Here is a 20,925-nt window from a genome sequence, read left to right as displayed (position 1 = left end):
ATATCCTGGTTGTGATACTGTACTACAGCTTTGCAAGGTGTTACCACTGGGGAAACCAGATGATGAGTAAATGGGCACTTTCCGTGATACCTGCATTTTAATTTAGAAATATATCAAAATTACAATTTGATTAAAAACAGAAAAATAGACAAATCAAGAAAACACATTAAATATAGCATAATGCATACAGTAAATATTAAATAATATGACAGCATTGAATCAAACATATCAAACCCATCAATAAATGTGAATTGGCTTAAATCACCAATTTTAAAAAAGAATTTTCTGATAATTTATAGGGCAAACCCAATTCTATACTGAACATGTGACATACCTGAAACACAGTTTCAAAAGGCTAAAAATAAAGGAAAAGGCAAACATAAACAAAGCAAATGTAGACAATAAGAAACCAAGAGTTTGGATTGTAAAACCAAGCAAAGTAGAATTTAGCCTTAAAAAAAAGCATTAAATAAAACAAACAAAACAAAAGACATTTTATGTTGCTAAAAGCCAGAATTCACAATGAAGATAGAAATGTTATGAATATTTATGCATCAAATAACATTGCAATGCCATCTATATGAAGCAAAAGCTATAGGAGATCCAAAGGAGATATAGAAACACTGACAAATAAAAGACTAACATACCACTCTCAGTAACAGAATAAAGTGAATTTTAAAAATAATAAAGACCACAGAAGACTTAAAAAAACGAAAACCAATCAGTTAAATTGTATGGCTATGTATCACTTCAAATACCGATAACAAAGAAGAAACCTTCTTGATGTAGATGCCCAATCATCAAAATCAAGCAAATATTAGGTCACAAAGAAAACTTCAGCAAATTTCATGGAATAGAAATATAAACAACACCCTCTGATCACAATGCATAAAAATGGAAATTAAAAACAAAATTAAAAAAAAAACCCTTCGACCCGAAAAAAACAAAAAACACTTCTAAATAACCCTTTGGGGAAAATAGGTAACCACAAATTATGTAAATTAAATACAGAATTCTGGAGGTAAAAACTACATACCCAGACCTATGGGATCCACGTTCTGAATAGCTTTACATAGGAATGATAGGGACATGTCAAAACGACACAGGAGGCAGCTTGAAGGAAATCCCTCGGCCAAATACAGAAAAACTTAAGCAAAAGTAAATGACAGTAATTAATAAATTGTAACCCACTAAATAAACCCATGGGTCCAAACTGATAAACAAACTAGCTAATAAATAGGGAAACATAAACGAATCTTCCTTACAGGAGAATGCCAACTGATAAATATGGAGGGAGTAGTTGAGTTTGAAAATAAACATTTTGCAATCACCTCAGTAAATATTTATTTGGGCACAGATGATCATGGATGATAAATCTCAGGGAAGAACTGTTGAGAAATAGGCTATTTTTATGGTCTTAAAGGGTTTCCCCACAGATTGCTTTTTAATTAGAAAGGGAAAAAAAAGTTATACAGTAAAGAAACCAAATGATACTTTCACCAGGTGATCAAAATTAACATCACCAACCAACTCAGAGCAGATGGACATTATGTGCCTCTGGATGTGACAGACACTCTGAAGACACAACCTTACTAATGAAGTATTCCAGTGGATACTGTATAACCAGAAGCTAACCTGAAGAAGCAGCACACAAACTCAAATTGAAGAACATTCTGTAAAATAACTGGGCTGTGTTCTTCAAAAATACCAATAACATGAAAGAAAAGTCCAAGCTAAAGAACTATTCCGATTAAAGGAGATGAAAGAGGCATGAAAATTAAATGTAATATAGATTCCGGGACTGAGTCTTGTACTAGAGAGGAAATAACAAATGCTATTGCGGACATTACTGGGGAAATCTTACATCTTACACCTGTAAGATTAGATAAAAATCATCTTATGAATGTTAAATACTCTGATATTGATAATTGTACTGTGGTTGTATAAGAGACTATTCTTGTCCTTAGGAAATACACATCGATGTATTAAGGTTTAGGTAGAGGCGTGATATATGTAACCTACTCTAAAATGGTTCAAAAAAATAAATAATAATGAGGGCAGAGGGAAGGGAAAGAGAAAAAAATGATAAGGCAAATGTGGCAAAATGCTAAGCACTGGTGAACCTAGTGTACAATTATACTATTCTTGCAACTTTTCTTAAAGTATGTAATCATTTTAAAATAAATATTTGAACATCAGAAAAATCCCATATAGTAAACTTATATCTTATTTTTATAGAATCATTTCGGACAAAGCCTTTTTTTAACAACATTTTTCTGAAGAAATGGAAACTTGTTTTAATAAAGCTATAATTTAATTATTTCAATACCTTTGTTTTTATTTCTGACTATTAATATTTTGCATATGAAAATATAAAATTATCAACCAGGAATTTCAGTACAAATAAATCTTGGATTCAGACATGGGTACATCCTGATCTACTGCCATTTGATATGACTTGTGCAAAGGATCACTTTTCTTGGGCCTTGGTTTTCCCATTTGTAGAATAGGAACAGACTACCTTATAGGATTGCAGTAAGAATCAAATAAATAATACATATAACAGCACTAAAAAATACAAATGGTACAGATATGCATGTGTCATGTAAAGGTTGTTGATTAATCACTTTCACTTAGGTAAACAGAAATGGTTACCATCTTGTAAAAATTATTTTCTGCCATAGACTATATTGTATAGAAAAACCATGTTTTCAGTACCATCTTATAGGCAAGTAAAAGATGAGATACATATGTTAAAGGGTTAAAAAAAAATCAATATTCCCAACTGCAGAAAGAAATCAGGCCACTAGCCAGTCATCTAAATACTGGGGCCTCTTCTTCCAAATACTGCAGTTTTCAAAGCTGGAAGGTAGTTTGGTACCAACAGTTTTTATCATTTATACTTTGATTAAGAGCCTAAAGATGTGTCTTAAGAGTGGAGAGGAGGGAGAATCGTGGTCAGTTAGGTTTAATGCAAGCCTGTGGATGGTTCTCCTAGCCTTTCTTGGTATTGACACTATTTTTAAGTAAAACAGTCAGGCTTTATGAGTTAGAGAGTATTTGCTCTTCTTCCTTTGAAAAGGTAACAATGTTTTCTCCTATATTTGAAGTTGAGAAACTGAATGATTCCTTTATTTTCATTAGATTATGCCAATCAAGTAAGAAAGTTCAGTGAAAATCTAGTTTTACTTTTGCTGAAACCTCTTACTTCTTAGAAAATTTTTTGTCGTTCTGAATACTATGCACCTTAATTTACCTCAATTTCATATTTAAGTTTTAATTTTCAAAACAAGCATTCATTTTGCAAATTAAAATATGAGTCAGATGATGGATGCTCTTGTTCTCATGAAACATGCAACCAAATGCCATCCACCAAAGGTGGACTGAGGCTGGCAAGCAAAGAGCTCAAATGACTGCCAAAACTGGATTTCAGATGACATCCACAGTCCCCCAGCTCTCCTCTGGAATTCAGCTTATAACAGAATCCTTCCTTCTAGAAGAGTTAAAGGCCTGAGCCATCCCTCGGGGCTTAATATGCACCCAATGGTAGCTATTTACAAAAATTCATTCTAACATTCATTCTAATATTTATTGAGTGACTGCTATTTGCAAGACAGCATGCCAGGTGATAGGAGAAATACAGCCCCACCTTCAAGGTGTTCACATTAAGAGGGATATAAACAAGGAACAGAACATAACTTTAATACAATTTAGAAAAGGCAAAGACCTGAATAGAGAGGAAAACAAAATAGTTTAGGAGTTCAAAGAAGGAAACCATTACTGTTTCCTTTAGTAAATGGGTTATTTAGGAAAAAGGAAAAGAACTGTGACTTATTAAGTAGCAACTTACTATATTATTTTCTTATGCTAACTAATACCCATCACAATAGTTACCATTATAAAACACTTGCTATGCATTAGTCACTATGCAGATTCCATAGACATTGTTTTATTAAATGCTAACAACATCTTAAAAGTATTATTAATCCCTTTACAGACATAACAGATAAGGTCCAAAAAAATTTTTTGGCCCAAAGTTGCAGAATTACGAAGTTTAAGAGGGGATATGTAATTCCAGAACCCTTATGCTTTTCACTGTCCCATACTTTGATATACTGTACTTAGATAATAAAGACAACAGTGTCCTACCCTCTATGCAGTAATAGATTTCAGGTTCTCAAGCATCTTTTTACAAAGGGGACTTTCTCCAGCCTCTACACCCCTTAATCCCCACACACCCTTATGTATGTCCTCTAATCACTCAAACAGTCTCCTACCACAAGTACACCCATAGATATTCTTCTTTTAATTACGGTCATAAGATTCATTCCTGCTTCAACAGCATGTTCCAGACAGGTGCTCTGCATTCATCTGGATGTGGCAGCAACCACCCAGCCCAGGAAAAATGCCAGATGTTCCAACAATAGATGTCACAGTTATCTATTTTTATTCTGGCAGCTCATTGAGGTTTTTATCATTTATAGCTGTAAAATATATAAAGAGACCCTCTTCTGGTAAAGTCCTGTTTTTCATGAAAAACTTTCACTCTATCAGGCATGAGCAGCTTTCCTCTTGATTTGTGTCTGAACCATGAGAAAAAAAAAAAAAAATCACAGATGCAGACTGCATTGTACTAAGAACATATGCATGCTTTTAAATCACTTTTATCTTTTTTTCTTTTACTAATGTAACCCTGAAACATAAAATATGTTCTTTTTTTTCATTCACTGTTATGGGAAGAACAGATGGTGAAAGGGTTAGATTAAAGTAATACAGCATGTCCATTAAAATAACCCCATTTCTCGGGATGCTTCCCTCAAACAGGAGTCCTGTTTACTATAAAGAATGGCTTTGACTTACACACATTGGAAATTGCCAGGAGTTTTCTCAAGGATAAACACAGGAGTAAGAGAAAGACTAATATCAGAATCAAATGTATTTTTAAATGACAATAATGCAACTTATTTTGCTAATCTGAGAGGTTGATGGAAACCATGTGCCTGTGATAATGTAACTGAACAGCAGTCAAATAATAAAGTTTATTTCTAACTGGAAAAATTTTAGTACCTAGAAAACACAACTAAATAAAACTGCAAAGAGAATATCAAGTGGAAATTATTTCCCACACTCCTGCACTCCTACAAATAATAGAAATGTTTGCTGCCATTTCATTTCTAATTTATTACCTTATTAATAAACAGCAAGAATAAATCTAATCTAATATATATTAATAAAAACTAAGTATAATTTGATTTCTAGACAAGTCTCACAAATTTTTAGCGTTAGAAAAGAACCCTCCTGAGATATGTTTGTGAAATTTAATTCAATTACATATAGTTCCTAAAGAATTAAGCTTTAAAAATCTTCAAGAAAAGTTGGAGAATATATTCTAAACGAAAAATTATATCAATCTTGAGTCACATTCCAGAGTTGAAAATAATTTGGCTAGAGGAACTGCGCAGTAAATATACCCATTTATACTATAAATAATTAGATGGTAAATACTGAATCAAAATTCAGTTAATAGAAGTTTTAAATATTTTGGCCATTTCTTCCTTCATTTTAAAGAACAGTATGAATTATCAGCTTCCCAAAATCAATTTTAAAGTATTTATTCACAAGATTTTCCCCATTATGTTATAATTTGATTCATTTATAGTTTAATCTATTATTTATTGTGACTTTTTTACCTTTTATCCACATTTTAGTCATATTTAGCTCTAAAGAAATATTCTGGCAAGAAAGCTTTTGTACCTGTAAATTCTCTGATATATTTCATGAAGTAGAAACATGAGAAGTTTTAAAAATATGCCTCAAATGTGGTTTGAAATGTCGTAGGCCTTCTCTTAATCCACCCCACCCCCCAAAAAAAAGTTACAAAAATGTTCCTGGGATTTGGTTAACTCATTTTTCTCACAGAAAAGTAACCATAGTCGACATCTCATTAGCTGTCAGGGTGATGTGCAGCTGGAAGGGAATCAGCACGCAGGACCCAGGGCTGGGTTTCCTTCGGTGTAACTCTATAAGGAATCTCCTATAGGATTGCATATGGAGAGAGTTGTTCCCAAACCATGAAATCTACAATCCATCCCTTTTGTAAATCCAAAGGTGAAGTCTTAAAGACTTACAAACATTTTCATTGCACTAAAAATTTTAATCAGGCAACAACAAATTAGAATAAGTATTTAATTAAGTCCTTTATGTCATGGCATCCATGACTGTAAATGATTAAGTATATCCCAACTGGCATAGATAATATAGGAATAGTTCTAGCCTACTGGGTAAAATCCTGGATTTCCAGAACCAATAGTACTAATTTTAATTTAAAGTAGCCCATCTTCCATGATGGGCTTCAGGCATGTGCCACAATCACTTTGATCCTTTCACTGATGCTCTGACTCACTCTCTGATTTTTCACATGTAAGTGGCAGATTAAATGGGTTTGAATTAGATGGGTACAGGTGGTGCCACCTGCTCCAACCCCTTGTTGCAGCTTTGTTTGGTCTTCCACTGCTTTATTCTGTGTTTGGACAAAGCATGGACTGCCCAAGCTGTTCTTGGGAATGTCCTAGAACTAGGCCAACCGATTGGCAGGCATATTACCAACCCTCTGCACACTGAAAGAGGAGGTCTATCAGATTTGTAATTTTGTAAAAAGAAATTGAAGCTTAAAGGCCCTCCACCAAGTTGAGCAACTGTGAATGGAGGGATAAGTCTACCTTTTCTTCTTCTAAGTCCAGTACAGTAAATATGAGGAAAACTAAAATAATATAAACTATGTTAAACAATAGATATCAGAACCTTTTCCTCAAGCCTTACTGCAGTATAATTGACTAATAAAATTGTACACATTTATGGTATACAGCACCATAAATTTAATGTAACTATACATCGTGAAATAAATACCACAAACAAGTTTGTTAACACATTTGTCACCTCACATCATTACCCTTTGTGTGTGTGTGGTGTGAAAACTTAAGATTATTCTTAGCAACTTTCAAGTGTACAATATAATATTATTAACTATAGTCACCATGCTCTACATTAGATCCCCAGAACACATCCATCTTATACCTGAAAGTTTGTACCCTTTTGATCAACATCTCCCCGTTTCCCCCATCCTCCAAACTCTGACAACTAGCATTCTCTGTTTCTATGAGTTTGATTTTTTTAGATTCTACATATAAGTGAAATCATGCATATTCTACATATAGAATATTCTACATTTTTTAGATTCTACATATTAAGTGTAATCTACATGTAAGTATTCATCTTTCTCTATGTGGCTTATTTCACTTAGCATGATTATCCATTTTGTTGCAAATGGCAGAGTTTCTTTCTTTTGTGGCTGAATAATATTTCATTGTATATATATATACTTTTTAATCCATTCATACAGTATTCCATACATAAGTGAAATCATATAGTATTCATCTTTCTTTATCTGGTGTATTTCACTTAGCAGGTTGACTTATTTTGTTGCAAATGGCAGAATTTCCTTCTTTTGTAGCTGAATAATATTTCACTGTACATAGATAAATTTTTTAATCCACTCATTCATCAATGAACATTTAGGTTGTTTCCATGCCTTCATTTTGAATAACGCTGCAACGAACATGGGAGTGCAGACATCTCCTCAACATACTGAATTTTTTCCTTCAGGTATATAAGAAGTGAGGTTGCTGAATCATATCATAGTTCTATTTTTAATTTTTTGAAGACCTTTCATACCATTTTCCATAATGGCTGTACCAATTTACTAACAGTGCCTGGCTTTCCCTTTTCTACACATCTTTGTCAACACTTACCTGTTGTCTTTTTTAATAATAGCCATTCTAACAGGTACAAGGTGGTATCTCATTGAGGCTTTGATTTGCATTTCTCTGATGATTAGTGATGTTTAGTACCTTTTCATGTACATGTTGACCATTTGTATGCCTTCTTCAGGAAAAGGTCTATTCAGGTCCTTTGCTCATTTTTAATCAAATATTTCCTTCTTCTTTTCTTTCTTTTTTTCTGCTTCGCTTTTTTGTTTATTTTGCTATTGAGTTGTACATGTTCCTTGTATGTTTGTGATATGAACTCTTTACCAGATATATGATTTGCAAATATTTTCTCTCACTCCAAAGGCTGCATTTTCATTATATCATTTCCTTTGCTATGCGGAAGTTTTTAGTTTGATGTACTCCCATTGATTTATTTTTGCTTTTGTTGTCAATGCTTTTGGTGTCATATCTGAAAAATCACTGTCAAGACCTATGTCAAGGACCTTTTTCCCTATGTTTTTTTCTAGAAACTTTATAGTTTCAGGCCTTACATTTAGATTTTTAATCCATTCAAGTTACTTTTTGTGAGTTGTCTAAGATAAGGGCTCAATTTCATTCTTTTGTATGTAGATATCTGGTTTTCCCAGCACAATTTATTGAAAAAACTATCCTTTCCCCATTTTGCATTCTTGGCATCTTTGTCAAATATTAGTTGATCATATATACATGGGTTTAATTCTGGGCTCTCTATTCTGCTCCACTGGGGTATGTGTCTGTTTTAATGCTGGTACTGTTATTGTATGGATTATTATAGCTTTGTATAATAATATTGTTTGAAGTCTGGAAGTGTGATGCATTCATCTTTGTTCTTCTTTCTCAATAGTGCTTTGGATATTTGGGTTCTTTTTTGGTTCTGCATGAATTTGAGAATTTTTTTTCTATTTCTCTCTTTTCTTGTTTCTGGTCTTAGGGGGAAAACTTTCAGCTTTTCACCATTGAGTATAATGTTAGCTGTGGGCCTGCCCTATGTAATCTTTATTATGTTGTGTTATATTTATTCTATACTAATTTGTTGAGAGTTTTTATCATGAAAGGATGTTGAATTTTATCAAATGCTTTTTCTGCATCTATTGAGATGATCCATGATTTTTATCCTTGATTCAGTTAATGTGGCATATAACATTTATTGATTGTGGATGGAACCAACCTTGCATCCCAGGGATAAATCCCACTTGATCATGGTGTATGATCCTTTCAACGTGTTGTTCAATTTTGTTTGCTAGTAATTTGTTGAGAATTTGGGTGTCTGTGTTCACCAGGGATACTGACATGTCATTTTCTTTTCTTGTGGTGTCCTTTTTGGCTTCAGTGTCAGGGTATTGTTGGCTTTGTGAAATGAGTTTGGAAATGTTCCTTCTTCTTCAATTTTTTTGGAAGAATCTGAGAAAGATTGGCATTAATTCTTTAAGTGTTTGGTAGAATTCACCAGCGAAGTCATCTGATATTAGACTTTTCTTTGTTAGGAGGGATTTGATGATTGATTTAATTGCCTTACACATTAATGATGTGTTCAGATTTTCTGTGCCTTAATGATTCAGTCTTGGTAGTCTGTACATTCTGGAAATGTATCCAGAAGAGTAAGTTATCCAATTTGTTAGCATATAATTGTTCATAGGCGTCTCTTATAATCCTTGATATTTCTGTAGTATCAGTTATATTTCCTCTTCCATTTATAATTTTTTTATTTGTGTACCCTGTCATTTTTTTTTGGTTAGTCTAGCTAAAGATTTGTCAATTATGTTGATCTTCTCAAAAAACTAACTCTTACTTCTGTTGATTTTTTCTATTGTTTTCCATTCTCTATTTCATTTATTCCTGCTCCAATCTTTATTAACTCCTTCCTTCTGCTAAACTTGGGTCTAGTTTGTTCTTTACCTTATAGTTCCTTTAGGTGTAAAGTTGGGTTATATAAGATCTTTGTTTTTTTCTTAATGTAAGTGTTTACACACTTTCCTATTAATACTGCTTTTGCTGCAACCCAGACATTTTTATATATTGTGTTCCCATTTTCATTCATCTCAAGATATTTTTTATTTCCTTTTTTACTTATTCTCTGACCCATTGGTTGTTCAGGAGTTTGTTAATTTCCATGAAATTGCAATTTTTTCAATATTCTTCCTGTTACTTATTTTTAGTTTCATACCACTGTAGTCAGTGTATATTATACTTGATATAAGGCCAACCTTCTTGAATTTATTAAGACTTGATTTGTGGACTAACATATGACTATCTGGAAAACGTTCTGCATGAGCTTGAGAAAAATGTGTATTCTGCATCAGAACCTTGACCTTACAGAAAAACAAAGCAATTCAATGCCCTGTAATACACTAAGGGGGTTTCCTAAAAATCTGTGAAAGAAGGAAGAATTAAAGGAATCTACATTTCTTAGCTAAAGATACTCAAATTCAACTTCATTAACTCTAGAAGGGTCAAATGCCACCATAAACTGTCAAATGAGGCATTGCTCTCTTTAAATTTACTGTTTAGTTTTAATAATACTTTATTCCATAGATTTTGTTAAAATAAATTTCCCTAGATACATTTTGATAGTAGATTCAGCCGTTCTGCTCTTCTCTTCTTTTCAGCTGGGGAGCAGAATCACAAATTGCAGCTTCACTTCCATTAAGCCAGAAGCAGAGGCTTCCAATTTGATTTAGCACAGTTGCTCCACCCACTGCCTGATTTCTTTTTTGAAACTAACTCTTCCCCAGATCCAAACCATGCTACACTATGGAATAGTGACATGTTGAACATAAATTATGACTTATATCCAGGAATCTGTGGGGATGAGAGGTGGAGCTGCAGCTGTGCTTTGATGGGTGAATAGGATTTGAGAAGCAAGTTATCCTCACACAGAGTAAACAGACTCTAGCTAGAGTGGAGTGCTGACATGGGGGTGGGGTTGGCAGGTGGACTGAAGTGGGTAGAGTGAGGCAGGCAATGGGCCAGACTGTCAAGATTGGATGTCATACTATAACCAATGAGGTGACTCTGTAGGTATTTAAGCAGATAAGGTAAGGCATAATGAAAATCATATTTCAGGAATCTTACCCTGGCAGGAATGATCAGAGACCAAAAGAACAATAAAGAGGCAGATTAGGTTCTCTAAATGTGATATCCTGTTCCAGAGAGCCTGGAACCAGGCAAAGACAGTGAGGATGGGACAAGAGTTAAGAAACATTATGAAGGAACATGACCCTCACAAGGCCTTTTGTGTCTATAAGATCAAAAACCAAGCCAAGGAAACATAAAATAGTTTGAGATGTTTTCCCTTTATTATGGAGAAAATCTATGTTTCATAAGCATAACACTATTAAAGATGTAGAACAAAAAGTGTACATAAACTAGTAGAAGAATAATAAGAATGTAATCTAGAAAGAGACTAGTTATCATGAGAACTGAGCCCTGGAACTAGGGCTGAGCCCATAAACACGGGTAATTGAGATGGAATATAGGGTCAAATGGCATTTCCTACACAGGCAGTCAACTGCCAATGCAAGTATTTTATTATCAAAACACACACACAAAGTAAATATCAGCTGTCACATATTTCCATTTTGTACTGGAGATTACAGTGAGGACAAAAAGACTAGAAAGTCCAGCTCAGGACTGGAAATGGATGGTTCTCTGTCCCTGGAGTATGAGACAGAGAGTGCTTGTTCAAAGTTTTACTCTCAAAAGAACCCTTAGATTCCACCACATCTAATTCCTCCTCAGCACTTAGGCGTTTGATTTTTATTACAGGATGTGGCATTTGCAGACCATCCCTAGGTTGTTTTGTCTCTTTACAGAGGTTATAAATTTCTTAGTAGCAGTATGTTCCCTTCCTCTTGGGGTTTTTAATATCTCCACAGACAATTAACAAAGTGTCCCCATACTTTTAAAATTTATTTATTTATTCATTCATTCTATTATCATTTAGTGAGTAAATACGTGGATGCTGGGGAATGGAGGGGGAGGGAGGTGGATATGAAAAAGACATGTCATTACTTTCAAAGAGATTATAGTCCAAGAGAGGAGATATGACATGTCTAAAAGGCAGTAGAAGGCAGATTATTCTAAATAGGGGTCCAAAGGAGAAATATAACTCAGCAATATTTTATGAAAGAGGTGGTTCTCAATCTGGACCTTAAGCAGAATTTTGAAAAATGGGGGCAATGCATGCAGAAATAAATGCATAGGCACAAGCATGGGGGCAGAAAAAGACAAGGCATTCATCAAACAGTGAGTAGACCGGTCTGCCTAGATCACAAAGTCCAGGTAGGGGACCAACAAGAGAGAATGTGAGGAAGGTTATTTAGGGTCCAGTTATAAATGACCTTGAGGAACCGCTAGGGCAGTGGTCTCTGATCATGGTCTGGGAGACATGGCAGACTGGGGAGGAAAATTTTCCAAAATAGGGAGAAAATTAAGATGCTGTTACAATCATCCAGGCTGAGGGACCTCCCAGGACACGGGCAATGAGGGGAAGAAGATCAAATGGGCGAACGCATAGAAAATCACAGCTTGGGCTGGGTATGGTGGCTTGTGCCTGTTATCCCAGCACTTTGGGAGGCCAAGGTGCGTGGTCACCTGAGGTCAGGAGTTCAAGACCAGCCTGGCTAACATGGGGAAACCCGTCTCTACTAAAAATACAAAAATTAGCCAGCTGTAGTGGTGGGTGCCTGTAATCCCAGCTGCTAGGGAGGCTGAGGCAGGAGAATCGCTGGAACCCGGGAGGTGGAGGTTACAGTGAGCCGAGACAGTGCCACTGCACTCCAGCCTGGGAGACAGAGCGAGACTCTGTCAGAAAGGAAGGAAGGAAGGAAGGAAGGAAGGAAGGAAGGAAGGAAGGAAGGAAGGAAGGAAGGAAGGAAGGAAGGAAGAGAAAGAAAGAGAAAATCACAGCAGGGTATTCAGAGTGAGCATGAGTCTGGTCCTTGAAGGGGCACCCAAGTACACCAGGAGTTTATTAACTGTCATCTTGGAGCCCCTCTGCAAATCTTGTAAACAGGGATAAACCCAGTCCTGCTGATAACTCCCCTTAACATGTGAGCTCTCTAAGCCTAGGGGCTATTGGTTCTCTCACTATCTGCTTCCAACTCCTGCCTCCAGATCATTGCTGGAAGGGCAGGTCAACTCCCAACACATACCACCACCACCACATATACCACACTGACACCACCACGTTCCTTTATCTCATTACATATTACATGTGTTTAAACAATGTTTACATTTTAATCTTGCCCATTGAATCTGTAAGCTCTCTGGGGTGAGGATGGTATCCTCAGGACTTAACATGTCTCATCATTCTCCTGCTTCTTTCTCCATCTACCCCATCGCCTTGGTAGGAATCATTCATCCATTCACTCATGCACTCACTCAATATCTGCTAAGGACTTCTAGGTGGCCAAGGCAATCTGGTTACCAAGGGCAACATCTTCTGTCCTCATGAACCTTACCTTTACTGCCCCAAAATTTCTTCCTTTTACCATGTCATTGTTGCTAGGTCTAATTTCACCTTCCTCATTTATGCCACTTTTTCTCATTGTTTCTTCTTATTGGTCTTTTCTTATTCAATAACTCCTGCCGCCTTACCTAGAAAACTAATGTGACTAAATCTAGCCATCCATTTACTTAATTTTTGTGAGATGTGTCATCTTTAAATTCTCAGTATCAGGAATGCATTCTAAATGCCATGTATCAGTGTGTATTATGATGTTATGATAGTAAACATCAATAAAATATTATACCTGAGATATATATACCCACTTAAGTAAACTAACAAAAAAGGTATACAATCCTATATCTGATTCCATGTACCTACTTTATCTACCATAAATATCTATTTTATACTGTTGTGCTCCAAAGCAAGGTGAAGGCCAAAGAAGTTCTCTATTAAATAAACTGCATTAGAAACAACCACTTTTGCCTATCTCTACTGTTAGTTCCTTTCCATCTCTTCACCCTTTTGCACTGTCTCCTAAAATGTTCCCTTTCTCTGTGCTCCTTTACCATGCATATTCACTCAGCAAGATTGTGTGTCCTTTATAGCAGACTTCACTATAACCTATTTGAAAAAAAGCACGCTGGTTCCTCCTGAGATCCAGTTTAGAAAAACAGGATAGTGACAAATAAATTTGGGGGTATAAGGAAGTTAATTAATGGGGAATAGTGTGAACAGAATGTGATTTCATAAAGCAACCATGGAGAAATCCTGTTTGGGTAAAGTGATGGATGGGCAGAAGCCAACAGTCCCTGGACACCACTGTCTGCCCCTTGCCTCAGTCATATGCCAAGAGAATAAAAGGGCAGAAATTGTGGCCTTGAGGCCCTATGATCAATGACATCTTATAATTCCTCTCTAACAGGTTAGCTTTGCCTGCCCAACTAGACCCTAGTCTCTTAAGGGTTCACCTGTATTACTTTACTGCACATCATAGTACTTAACTAAATGCAAGAGTTAGTAAAAACCAAACTACAGAGGCTTCACCCCACTCAGTAAAATGTTTTCTAAAATGTGAATCTGAGATTCATTTATGAAAACCATCTAAAAAGATTATAGAGGTCTACTCTAATAATCTCCTAAAATTTCAACAGAAGAGGAAGAGTAATCTCAAATTTATCCATGGACAGGAAATACAAATGCACCTATCTAATATAAGACTTTCTATGAAGATAATCTGAATTTTTTTGGCAATATGCATTAAAAATGTTTGTTTTTAGTGGTCCAGGATTACATGTTTGGGTGTTACATATAAAACATGAAATGAAGGAATATCTATACTAATAGTGATCAAAGTACTATGTATAAAGGGATAACTATGCTTAGGAAATTATTGACCCTTCTGATATCTGTGACTTAAAAAGTCACAGATTCTCTCAGCATATAGTCACTAGTATATTTTTGAGACCAGAGAAAACCTTTGCAAAGGAAGAGTTTCTACCTTCACCAAAAGGAAGCCAGATTGCTGGCAATGAAAATTAAGAGATTTCTGTGGGATTATTTAAGGTAACAGATGTAGAATAAAATCTGCAAGTGTTACAATGTATCAGTAGCAAGTGATTAAATACTTTCAGATTTCAGAAGCATACAGTCTTCTGTATGCACTGTTATTACTGAATTATATAGTGTATTGGTTATTACTGACTAGGGAAAAGGCAAGAGGAGGGCAGGATGATACAATAAAACAGGATGGCACGCACTGTCTGTAATAAATGTAACTATAAATATGCCAGTGAGAAGTTTAAAAGGAAACTCTGGAATGAGGAGGCAATTTATTCATGATTGACATGACTAAACCATGGCAAGATAACCTCCAACTGGTGTTAATGTAGCTATAACTAGTTTTATTAAAATAGACAGAAAATATTGTAGCAATGTCTAGCAGACAAAGTCTTTGAAATAAATTATATAAACTCAGTATTTCTAATTCAACAGAACTCTGAAAAATACATTGCTATTTTCATAAGCATAACAAATGTCATAACAATAAAATACAACTGTCATAATGGTAAGATTGCCACCATACAGCAGCACAGTATCTATGGGCAGAATCTTTGGAAATTAACTGTAATATTTCTTACAATTTTTCCAAAACCATTCAAAACAATTTTATTTTGACCTCTCCTGTCCCCAGTAATACCTTGAGGTACAAAGGTAACTGAGTCATTCATTAAGTGGTTATAATATAATCAAGTCTAACATCATTCCTAAGGGTATCTCATACCAGAAAGGGGCCTAAAGTTTCATCTATTAATGGAGACAAACTGAATGGTGGTTGAGAGAGAAGTAGCACCATCATCTTGGACAAACACCACCACTTTAAGTTCCAGCTCCCTTTCTAGCCTCATGCATTTCAAGGAATTCACTTCTCTTCTAACTACAAGCAGACAGAAAGAACAGACAGTAAAATAAGATAAGACAGCTCGGGCACAGAGGGAGGTGGTGGGGAAGTCTCTTGGGTAACTGCCAAACTTTACCCTCATACAATGGGCCCCAGTAAAACGGTGGGCCTTAATAAGCACATTCCTTTTCCTTCAGGTTTACTAACATAAGGAAGCTAAAAGCCGACTCTGGAGGATGTCTGCAGCTGCATGAAGATGTATGGGAACAGACACACAACGCTCCCTCCCAGATAAGCACAACAAAGAGACACAGAAGCAGTCCCAGCCTCTAATAAACTCTCCCACCCTGAACCCTTAAAAACTCTTAGTCTGTAAGAGAGTGTGGCTCTGACCTAACTCAGCCAGAAGTCCCTCTCAGGTTCATTTTCTAAAATAAACCTGTCCTTGTTGACTGGCGAGCCACCCTGCATGTTTCTCTCCTCTTTCTTTAATCCTTACAGTGGTAGCAAATTACAATTTGTGCATGTCTTGAATATTTGTATAAGGGTGCCTAAATAATTCCAAAAAGCAGTATTACTGCCATTTGTTAGGTATCTGTTAGAAATCTAGATATGCCTGATACATACTAGTCAGAGCAAAAAGCCTAATGAATAATAGTGATAGAATCATTAAATCACCATTTATGTAAGTAGCTAAAGAAGCACAAGACATTACCCTATGAGTCCAATTTTGCTTTTGCTCTGGAAACTGCCTCTTGAAAATTTTAATGTGAATTTGCATGCCAAAAATATGTAAATATGTAAATAACAAAAAAGACTGTCACCTTATGTTTGAAAAAATGGACAGAAATATTTAAAATTAAATACAATTCAAAGTTTTATCATTCAGTCACTAAAAAAGGAATTTATTTTGCAGCTATTAATACAAAAAGGATAATCTGTGTGTCAATAAGTACTAAATGTAAGCTTTAAAAGTATAATTTCCAACTAAATCCATAATGAATGATCAGAATATATTTATGACAAGAAAAGTTTTACAAGCAACAAAGGATAAAACATTTTATCCATTCTTCCTCTACAGTCCCTTTTATTTCAGGAGAGAACTTTAGTTTAGATCTTCATAGACTCACGTCAGACTATTAAAATTAGTCCCCTAAATAGTTTTCCTTGCTTCAATCACATTAATCCTCTCATTTCCTGTTCAAAACCTTTACTAGTTCTCCAAAAACAAACTCTAAACTCTTTGGCCTAGCATATAGTTGGTACCAGTCTATATTTCTAAACATATCACTTCTTCTTTGTTCTCATTAAAAGACACCAATCCTCCTCCACTCCACCCCTAGATACAATCACACTAACAATTTATTCCTGCATTTCCTCATAATCCTAGGCTTCCTGAAGTCCCCTCTCCTTTCCCTTATGCCCATATGCCTGAGTTCTACCCTTGATGCCAGGTCTCCCACAACACCTTCCTCAGCTAAGCCAGAGTCCATATTGTTCATACCACCTGCAATGTCCTTTATATATACCATCTCCTAGACAATACTTATTCTAGTATATAATTTATGACTTCATCTGTACTGCAAAACTTAAGGATATTTCTTTTACCATTTCTTTATAGTTTAGCACTTTTTAATCCAACCCCTAACTCCCAACTATCATGATGAACAGAGAAGTATCTTTTTAATGCAGGTATTCAGCTAGCATCTGCTAAGTCAAAGACATGTAATAGCAATGATGCATGAAAATTAAAAGTGAATTATTCCTTAACAATATACAAACGATTTGGACCAGATGAGATTTTCGAGAAGCTAATTTTTAAAAATTCTGAGAATTTAAAATCCAAGATGGAGGACTTCTAAGTTGCTTCTTCCAACAGAAACGGTGATGAGTTTGCCCTGGACACCATACTTTTCCAGTGTGCCCCAGAGGAAACTCTCAGCCTATGACAATTCACTGTAAATGCCTGCTTTCTCGTCTGTCTATACCAGCAAGGATAGCATGTTCCAATTCTGATCTCTAGGTTATCGACAACCACTCAGGAGGAACTCAGTCAATGATTGATTTAGTACCATGATTATCTAAACACAATTAAAGAATAACCTTAACTAGGCACATAAATGTTAAGTAAACTTAATTTATGACTGTGCAATTTCAAGTGAGACATATGGTTGAAATTCTAAGGACTAGTTTATATAAGTATTAACCACAATAACAAATATACAAACTTTAAGATAAATCCTATGTGGACATACGTGTGTGCATGTGCATTTCATAGAACATTTCTAGAAGAAAGAACTATTTTAGAGAGAAAAAATGAAAAATGGGCACTTTGGGAGGCCGAGGCAGGAGGATGGCTTGAAGCCAGGAGTTCAAGACCAGGCTGGGCAACAAAGTGAGACTCCCATGTCTACAAAAAATATTTAAAAATTTTAAAATTAATGGGGCACATTGTTGTGTGCCTGTAGTACCAGCTACTTAGAAAGCTGGTACTATAGGGAAGTATTGCTTGAGTTTAGGAGTTCGAGGTTGCAGTGAGCTAGGATCTTGCCACTGCACTCCAGCCTGGGCAAAAGTCTGAGACCCTGTCTCCAAAAATAAATAAATAAATAAATAAATAAGAAAATTTTCTACTTTCTACTCATCTGTGTTCCTTTTCTTTAAATCATAGAATAGGTATAACTTTCCAGTTAACTCCTTTCCGCCTACCCTCACCCCAGGGAAAGGGTAATCTAATGGTAGTTAAAACATTTAGTATCCTGTTAGAGTGAACTAATAGAAATGTTAGATGTTAAGAGCTGAGCATGAAAGAAAACATAGACTAGACAGTGAGGATTTGGGGGTCCAATAGGGAGATTTTATTTTTGTGGCTTAATTTCTATATAACAATGGACAAACTCCTTCTACTTAGTACCTCCTAATTTAAATTCTTCTTTCATCTATGTGTCCAACACATCTACATATTAAAGGAGAGAACTACCCAAAGCCATAATCCATCTTTTCAAGCAGTAAAAAGAAACTATAAAACTCTCTTCCCAAGGTACAAGAGAGCAATAAGAATAGCTTCTCATTAGATGTTCCATAAAAATAAGCAGCTCCTGGCCGAGTATGGTGGCTCACCTCTGTAATCCCAGCACTTTGGGAGGCCTAGGTGAGTAGATTGCCTGAGATCGGGAGTTCGAGACCAGCCTGGCCAGCATGGTGAAACCCTGTCTCTACTAAAAATACAAAAATTAGCCTGGCGTGGTAGCGGGTGCCTGTAATCCCAGCCACTTGGGAAGGTGAGGCAGAAGAATCGCTTGTACCCAGGAGGTGGAGGTTGCAGTGAGCCAAGATCGCACCACTGCACTCCAATCTGGCCAACAGAGCAAGACTCCATCTCACACACACACACAAAAAAAGGCAGCTTCTTCTCTGCAGTGACTTTGACTAAAGTGTATATTTTATAAATTAAGTGCCCAGTACTTATAATGGAAGTTGTACACTGAAAAACATCTGGGCATCACACATCTACTCTCCTTTCTTTTGCCAGAGTAAAGAAACTTGATCTTCTGTGGAAGACTCCAAACCATGTGACATAAGTCTCTTAGAGGCAGAGACCATGTTGTGCTCATCTTCATACACCAAGCCACTAAAATAATCTAGCAAATAGCAGCCTCTTAGTGACTACTGGTTCAGTGAACAACATTTTCTCAAATAGTATACACTTACAGATATCAACAGAATAACATAACTCTGACATATAAGAAAACAATGGTTTCTATATCTACTGGATTGTCATTTTTACTTACAAAATATATGTTAAAATAAATGACAAAGGTCAACTTGATGAATAAGTGACTCAGAAACCAGTTTGGTTTTGTTTTTGTTTTTTTGAGACGGAGTCTCACCATCACCCATCCTGGAGTACAATGGAGCGATCTTGGCTCACTGCAACCTCTGTCACCCAGATTCAAGCCATTCTCCAATCTCAGCCTCCTGAGTAGCTGGGACTATAGGCAGATGCCACCACACCTGGTTAATTTTTGTATTTTTAGCAGAGTCGGGGTTTCACCATGTTGGCTAGGCTGGTCTTGAACTCCTGACCTCAAGTGATCCCCCACCTCAACCTCCCAAAGTGCTGGGATTATAGGTATAAGCCACCATGCCCAGCCTCCAGTTTGGTTTTATACTAGCCCAGGAAGCATTTCCCGAGCTACTCTAGTGAACTGCAGGAGGTTTGACATGATGCTATTAAAAGAGAAGGATGGAGGTGAGGTGGCCACAGGATATTGGGAATGGGTAATTCTCAGTCCTGTCCTACTTCCTTCAGGCCAGGAGAGCTGTTTACACACCTTGACATAATCTAGTTTCTATGTCTGTGACTGAACAGAAAAATAATCTTTTTTTTCTTCCAAGAACCAGGAATCCTATTTGTACCTTGCAATGTTTCTGGAATACCTCTCGGGGTCTCATCTTCTCTCCACCTTGCAAAGATAAGAAGAATTTGCTTTTCCTACCATTCCGGCCATCTGGAAGACCCTCTTTATTTCATTCCTTCTAGTAAATAGCCAGTCTGTGTTCAAATTGCATGGGAACATGCATCCTTGTTCCTTTGCCTTCCCCTTTTAATTTTCTTCTTCTTTAGTTCCTGTCCCAAGATTCATTTTTCTACATCGAGCTCTTGTTTCCTGTATTTTATTTTGTTGGCTACATCATTCTGGTCACTCACTGGGTGGGAGGGAAATTCAGGATCAATCTCCTCAAAATCACAAAGAACTTATAGTTCTGACAACAACCAGAGTCTCGTGACCTTTGTATTAATGCAGTAAACCACAAATTTTCAAATTTTCAAATTTTTACTAGCAGTTATTTTAAAAGGAGGCAGATAGTTTAGGGAACCTTCTAGATTTACAGAAGTTTTAGTTATTAAAACTAGATAATTCATTCCAAACAGTTTTAATACTTTCTCAACTTCAAGTTCAAACCATATCACCAAAAGAAAGTTGCAAAACAGCAATGCACTTACCTGAGGGTATGGGGAAGTCCTGGATTTTGACTTTGAGCTGGAGAGCCGGGATTTGGCCCCCTTTCTGTTGTCAGTCATAGTGGGGGTGGAGCTGCTGGTATAGGAGAAGGCTGGTTTGGAGACTGAGATCTGATCCAGGGAGAGCTGCAGCCCTTTGTATTCTGTGTCTCTGCAGGGTGGAAGGACAAAGCCCTTAATCAGCCACCATAGGAAATGGATTCATGCATACTCTCATCAGGAATGATAGTAATCCATATTTGAAAAG

The 20,925-nt window shown here is 36.1% G+C and overlaps 1 protein-coding gene across 1 annotated transcript in view; it reads right to left on the bottom strand.

Annotated features, from left to right (window-relative positions):
• Positions 1 to 20,925, bottom strand: part of SIM1 (single-minded family bHLH transcription factor 1) — a 74,547-nt gene that overhangs the window by 9,071 nt on the left and 44,551 nt on the right. The window contains exon 10 of the mRNA XM_011956431.1: positions 20,661 to 20,829. Within this exon, the coding sequence (XP_011811821.1) occupies positions 20,661 to 20,829 (169 nt within the window). The remainder of the gene's footprint in view (positions 1 to 20,660; positions 20,830 to 20,925) is intronic.

This window comes from Colobus angolensis, unplaced genomic scaffold, assembly GCF_000951035.1.
Source record: "Colobus angolensis palliatus isolate OR3802 unplaced genomic scaffold, Cang.pa_1.0 Scaffold418, whole genome shotgun sequence".
NCBI lineage: Eukaryota > Metazoa > Chordata > Mammalia > Primates > Cercopithecidae > Colobus > Colobus angolensis.
Note: the sequence above shows the minus strand (reverse complement) of the source record. Positions and strands in the feature narration are given on the sequence as shown.